Source organism: Hippocampus bargibanti, linkage group LG05 (genome assembly GCF_051943395.1).
Source record: "Hippocampus bargibanti isolate YZ-2025 linkage group LG05, ASM5194339v1, whole genome shotgun sequence".
Taxonomy (NCBI): domain Eukaryota; kingdom Metazoa; phylum Chordata; class Actinopteri; order Syngnathiformes; family Syngnathidae; genus Hippocampus; species Hippocampus bargibanti.
The window spans coordinates 30,321,514-30,328,420 of record NC_142738.1 but is presented as its reverse complement, the minus strand read 5'-3'; the positions used below and the strand labels follow the sequence as shown (position 1 = coordinate 30,328,420).

At 46.7% G+C, this 6,907-nt stretch overlaps 1 protein-coding gene across 1 annotated transcript; it reads left to right on the top strand.

The window, feature by feature from the left end:
• Nucleotides 1-969: 969 nt before the first annotated feature.
• On the top strand, nucleotides 970-5,353 carry pthlhb (parathyroid hormone-like hormone b). Its single transcript, XM_088996638.1, has 3 exons — nucleotides 970-1,398; nucleotides 1,492-1,617; nucleotides 3,541-5,353. The coding sequence occupies exons 2-3, from the start codon at nucleotides 1,514-1,516 to the stop codon at nucleotides 3,986-3,988; spliced, it is 552 nt and encodes a 183-aa protein (XP_088852764.1). The 5' UTR covers nucleotides 970-1,398; nucleotides 1,492-1,513; the 3' UTR covers nucleotides 3,989-5,353.
• Nucleotides 5,354-6,907: the final 1,554 nt, after the last annotated feature.

Genomic DNA, 6,907 nt, shown 5'->3' with positions numbered 1-6,907 from the left:
ATCTGGCTATCATGCTAGCTAGCTAGGTAGATATTTGCTATCTACATAGCTACCTAGGTAGCTACCTAGGTAGCTATTTGCTCTCTAGCTAGCTACCTAGCTCGCTATCTATTTGCTATCTGTCTAGCTGGCTATATATTAGCTATCTAGCTAGCAATTAACTATCTATCTAGCTAGCTATCAAGCTGGCTAGCTATCAGCTATATATTAGCTAGTTTTCTATCTATTTGAGTTACTTCCGGGTTAAGTGAACACCGGTGCGTGTGGCTGCCGCTGCTCACCCACAGAAAAACTGATCCTGTGACTATAAAGTGACCTTGACAGTTTTAAAAGGTGCTTAGAAATGAAATGTATTGTTATTATTATTATGATGATGATGATGATGATGATGATGATGATGATGATGATGTTTATTATTATTATTGTTGATGTTATCGGGCTATGCAGCTGTCCATCTGTCTAGCTAGCTATCTGGCTATCATGCTAGCTAGCTAGGTAGATATTTGCTATCTCCATAGCTACCTAGGTAGCTACCTAGGTAGCTATTTGCCCTCTAGCTAGCTACCTAGCTAGCTACCTATTTGCTATCTGTCTAGCTGGCTATATATTAGCTATCTAGCTAGCAATTAACTATCTATCTAGCTAGCTATCAAGCTGGCTAGCTCTTAGCTATATATTAGCTAGTTTTCTATCTATTTGAGTTACTTCCGGGTTAAGTGAACACCGGTGCGTGTGGCTGCCCCTGCTCACCCACAGAAAAACTGATCCTGTGACTATAAAGTGACCTTGACAGTTTTGAAAGGTGCTGAGAAATGAAATGTATTAGTATTATTATCAAGTGCGCCGAGGTGGGGCCTGCATCTTGAAAGCCAAAGAGGGGTTTGGAGTTTGGGCCCCGTCTCGCCCCCGTCGCGTCCCCCATCCTCCCCCTTTCCCAGACACACAGGCTGACTCAGAGTGAAAAAAGGCTCTCAGAAGCTGCTGCGAGCGCGGACCACCGCAGAAGATGCTCCAGTCTTGCTGAGTGAGACCACCTCCAGTTGGACTGCGGCAAGGTGGGGGCTTGGAGACCCAGTGCGACCGACGACGCTGTTACCAGCGCTCCTGCTGCCGGACGGACGGACGGACGGACGGGCGACTATCTTGGGCCTGCTTTCTTTTTTTTTTCTTTGTTTTAAATTTGGCCAGCGGGCAGAAATAAATACCCCCCCCCCCCCTCTTGTTGGGAGGCAAATGAATGGAAAGAACTGGCGGGGGATTTCCCCCGCGGGCCGCCTCCCCGCCAATGGATCGTAAGACGGCCGCTTCGCATCGGCCCAAATAATTTCAGGAGGTCGTCGTCGGGGGGACACCGCAACGTCTTGGGGACCATTTGGGCTCGCTCGTCACAAGTTGCACGTGAGTGGCGGCGGGTCGCCCCTCTCGCCTGCGGAGGGGGGGCGTCTTCTCACCCGCTGTGTTTTTTTTTTCTTTTTTAAATTTTGTTTGTAGTGCTCGGGGGAGGGGGGCGAGGATGTGCCCCGCGCTGCTGCTTCATCGGTGGAGTCTGGCCGTCTTGTTGCTGTGCTCGCCGGTGTCGGCCGACGGGAGGACGGCGGACGCGCTGGGGGGCAGAACGTGAGTCGCGCGGTCCTCGCGCCTTGGTTGCTTTGGGCCCCGTCGACCGTCTCGTTCGCTCCTTTTTCGGCGTTCAAACGCGGATCGAAGCGGCTCCCGGTCGCGCGGAAACTTTTCCGGGCGCTTTGGGGATCGCGGGCGCAAAAAAAACAAAACCAAAAAATGGCGTGGCGTTTGCTGCCCTCTGCCGTTGGCAACGGAACACGACCACCCTCGACCACTTGCCAGGACGGACGTCCAAATCCGTTTCTCCTGCCGTCATCTATTGAGTGAACGCTGGCGCGTGTGGCTGCCGCAGCTCACCCGCAGAAAAAATATCATGTGACTGTAAAGTGTCCTTGAGAGTTTTGAAAGGTGCTTATAAATGAAATGTATTATTATTATTAATAATAATATTTGAAGGTGTCGGAGGTTTCGCTTCTTATCCAAGAGGCTTCGTCAACGAACTAATTTTTTTGCTGGTAGTTTTGGCCCTATATATATATATATATATATATATATCCCTACTGTCCAGACGTGGCGGTGCCAGACTTTGCTCTGTCTACATCTAAGATTGAATCTGAGGTGGTTCACAGACGTAAGGTTAAAATATCCCATCACTCAGGCTCCACAAATAACCCGCACAAGCCATCTGTACAATTTGAATAGAAAAGACAAGCAAGGGAACCAGCTATTAATGAAGTTTCTAGTGTGTCTGCCTGCATCTGGTGCTGTTGCAATATCACAACTTCTAAGATGTACAACCCAGAGCTCCTTGAGACACTTTATGCAAAAAGCTATCCATTCCATCATGCAATCAACGACCATCACTAAGGTCAATAAAACGACTTTATATTACAGTACAGTTTATTTCTTTACTTACAATACCATAGCACATTCATTATACATAAAATAAGGTCTATTTTGTGTGGTTTGAACACTTATTTAGTTGAACATTATGTTTTATGGGGACATGGGAACAGATTATTCTCATTGTAATGATTTCCTATGGGAAATTAATCTTTGGAATACACATTTTTCACCTCATACTTCAGCTTACGAACTTAATTGGTTCCCAGAAAGTGTGTGTAAGGCGAAAAGTGTGTATTCCAAACATTAATTTCCCATAGAAAACCATTAAAATGAGAATAATCCGTCCCCATAAAACATAATTTTCGACTAAATAAGCCTTAAAACTACACAAAATATACCTTATTTTCTGTATAATAAATGTGCTATTGGATTGTTATTAAAGAAATAAACTGTACTACAGTAGTTTATTTATTAAATGCTTATTTTTTTATTTAATAAAGTCGTTTTATTGACCTTTGTGATGGTCGTGTATGTCGTTTCTTCATGATATCCAAGTGAAGTTGCCGTGCTTTCTCGGCGATAATACCCTCACTGACACTGTCCCCTGCTAGATGATTTTCATTCATCCAAATCAACAGAAGTTTTTCAACCTATTCTATGAAAAGGTTTCATAGAGGTTTCATATATATATTTCATATTTCATATATATGTGTGTGTGTGTGTGTGTGTGTGTGTGTGTGTGTGTGTGTGTGTGTGTGTGTGTGTGTGTGTGTGTGTGTTTTTCGATGATCTTCTTCTGCTCGGCCGTCATTTTCTTTTATGTCTTCTTGGCTTAACGGTAGCCTGTGGTGGGGTCTTTTTCGCTCCCATAATAGCAAAAGTACTCCACTCGATAACAAACCACATCTGCACAAGAAAAAAACTAGTCCGCTTCGGTCCTCGCGAATGGCGCTTCTCCGTCAGATGTCGTTTCAAAGCAAAGCCGCTAAAACTTGCGTCACGCGCCGGAATAGGAACGACTCCAAAAGGCAAAGCGGATCAAGTTGGGCGTGACCGCGTCACCGCGTCAGCGCTAGTCAAAAAACGGGATATCCTCGTGAATGTTAAACCGACGCGGCTCTCTGCCGGCAGGCGGCGCTCGGTGAGCCACGCCCAGCTGATGCACGACAAAGGGCGCAGCATGCAGGAGCTGAAGCGGCGCCTGTGGCTGCAGGAGCTCCTGGAGGAGGTACACACGGCCGAGGAACAGGCGCCGCCGCCGCCGCAGGCGCACCCGCCGCCGCCGCCGCAGGTGCCGCCCTGGCCCGACTTGAGCGGCAACGACCTGCGCCGGAAGCCCCCGGAGGCCACCAAGGACCTTCCTCACGCCTCGGGGCCGGAGAGCCAAGGCCCCGTCCTGCCGCAGGAAACCCACAAGGCCACGGCCTACAAAGACCAGCCGCTCAAAATGGCCACCAAGAGGAAAAAAAAGGCCCGGCTGGGCCGGCGCAGGGACGGCGACAAGAGGCGCCGGAGGACCCGTTCCGCCCCCGTTTCGGACCTTTCGCTCCTGCCGGCGATCTCGGTCTCCGGAAGATGATCCCGGCCGGGGATCCTACCCGTTCGGTACTTAGGACGTCACATGGGACGCACGCTTTCCAATGATACCGTCCAGGCCCCGTTTGCCAATGACCGCAAATGACAAAATGGCCGCCCAAGACCCCGACGGCGGGCTCCGCCCTCAAGACCTAAGCCAAGGCTCCCTATCTGACTCCCTTGGCTTTTTTTTCGCTTAGAATTTTGCCTTTGTTATTTTTTCCTTTGCAGGGGGGAAGGTTAGCATGTATTTTTTAAATGGCAAGGTGGCACCCGAACGGCAAGACTTCCGTATTTATTTGGAGCAGCTGCTCAAACTGAATCCGCCGCCGGCCATAATTTATTTCATCTTGAAGGTGTTAATTTATTTGGTGAATGTATCGTGGTGCTGCTGACTGAATCCCATCGTGCACTTTAGCTTCTGCCGTGTCGTTCCGTGACGTTGTCTCCATGGTCCTGCTTTCTTTCTTTGGTCCATTTTTTGTTGTCCCCCCCACCCCCCAAAAAAAAAATGACAGGTAATATGCAACTTACGACCACCTGTACTTACGACCACGACCTCCTGACCCTATTTTTAATAGGGTCATTCTATTCCATTCCCAAATCGATTCTGGAATTGAAAAGCATATCATCATTCCCCAATGTGTTCAGGTTTTGTTTTTTCTTGCTTGCCGATAAAGCGCTGGTCAGACCTCTGGCAATGTTTTTCCCAATATGTACAGGTAACATCCGACTTACTACCAGCTCAACTTACGACCGCCCATACTTCCGATCACGACCTCCAGAGCCTATTTTTAACATTTTTATTCTACGCCTGGCACGGCAACGCGCTAGCAGGCCGGCAACGCGTACGACAATTTTGGCCAGCCAGCTAGCATCTCACTCTCGCGCAGCAATCGACCGTGTGATGGCACCAGAGGGGGGGAGTTTGTGAGTCATTTAGCCTCCGAGTCTCGATTCAACATTTTGAATGGATTTCGACTTACGACCATTTTGACTTACGACCGTTTGGTCGGAACGGAACTCGGTCGTATGTCGGATGTCACCTGTGTTTAGTTCCATTGTCTCATTCGCTGCCATTCCTGAATCGATTCTGGAATTGAAAAACATGACGTGGAGCGCCATTCCCCAATTTGTTCAGGTTTTGTTTGTTCCTGCTCCTCGATAAAGCGCTGGTCTGACCTCTGGCAATGTTTTTACCCAATATGTCCAGTATATATATTTCTCGTGGATGTAATTTATTGGATGCCTCGTCAAGCCACTCTCATGGCGCCATGGTTTATTTTTACTGATTTTTTTCAATGTTCCTGACTTGCACTGAGAACTTCGCGTTCATGTGTCCAGTTATTCATCAAACATTAAATATGTATTCCCATGGGCTTTTTGGTGCTTTTCGCCCGCAGCGACCAGTTGACAAAAGTCCGTTTGAACCGTCTTGTATCATTCTCGGGAAACTGAAAATGGCTTCTCGGGCACACAGACAAACAGAATAGCGCACGTGGTGGAGCTCAAACTCAAGACAAAGTCCCACCCCACGGCTGGGATGTATAAAGGACAACCGACGTCACTTTTTTGTTTCCTTACAGACATCATAAAAACGTTTGATCACATATAAAATACCCAAAATGTATGTATGATATTTTTAGTCAAATGCAACGCACCAATAAAAAGGACTTAAGTGTCTAAAAAGTACTTCAATTTCAAACCGGAAGTGGCCAATTTCAGAAGGTCCCGCCCCCAGTTCGTGACATCACGCCAAGACGTCTTGCATTGCTGGAGAATCAAAACAATGGCTTCAGATTCAGAAAAGATGCTTTCTTGTTACTCATCTAGTTATCAATATGATTCAAATAATTCTGAAGAAGAAAGCATACATGTTGGCAATCGATTAAAGAATTTATTCCGTGTCATTTTGAGGAATCAGGGGTGGGAAATGTCGCACCCAAAAAAGGCAGAAAATGGCGACCCACCTCCGCGTCAGGAATTAATCAGCCTGTTTCCACAGGCTGAAAAATTACTTCCTTGGAGCTTGGTCGCCCTCTTCTGGCGGCTTTATGGTGCAACACGAGGTTTTCAGATCAAACAAGTCCGGCAAAATACATTGACGTGATGGAATGACTGCTACAATGTGTCTTTTTTTCGGTCAGGGGCGTTCCTTTAGTGACGTCACTTACGTCACCAACTCAAAAACAAGACTTCCTGAATATTCAGCATGAGTCTTAAAACGCAAAATATAGTTGTATGCGCTGGAATCTTTGTAAAATACGTTCAGTAGAAGTCATTTGAAGCCATTTTACAAATTATGGACACAACTTGTCCGGAGACGTCGGTTGTCCTTTAAGGAAGGAATGAAATGAGAGAAAATGCAAATCTAGTCTAGTCTGGAATTTCCAAAGTCTCGGTTCTCAACCAATTTGAAAAATTTTGTTGAGTTTATGTCTGGATTTACAACCAAAAATTATTTCTCAAGCAAACTGAGTGCACCTGAATGCACCACTCAACTCCCCTTTGTTTGTATTAGTCAATCATGAAAAAAAAGGCGGACATTGATTAAAATGGGAAATGTTTACATTTTCGACCAAATGGGTTTTTGAATGGGTTTCTGGAATGGACGTTTGACTGTATAGCAATATCATGACGCACAATGCACTTGTAAGCGACTCCATTTTGAAATAAGCCGAACGATCAGATACAAACATGACGTGTTTGTTCAAAGGAAATGGACGATTGCTCACGGAAATGACATACAAGACGGTGGGCGGAGCCTGCAAGTTCGCGGTCATGCCGTGGGGCGGGACCAAAACTTGCCGCCTTCCGGTCACAGCCGCCATTGGATTTCCTCCCTTTCGCCTTTGCCGAGTTTAAATGGAGGACACCGATTCGCTGTGGCGAAACATCTGAAGGGAAAAAAAGCCGAAAGCAA

Bases quoted from the DNA above. Each gene is read 5' to 3' on its own strand.
- pthlhb (XM_088996638.1), top strand. From the start codon at position 1,514: ATGTGCCCCGCGCTGCTGCTTCATCGGTGGAGTCTGGCCGTCTTGTTG. The intron at 1,618-3,540 runs GTGAGTCGCGCG...CTCTGCCGGCAG, and splicing joins GACGCGCTGGGGGGCAGAAC to GCGGCGCTCGGTGAGCCACG.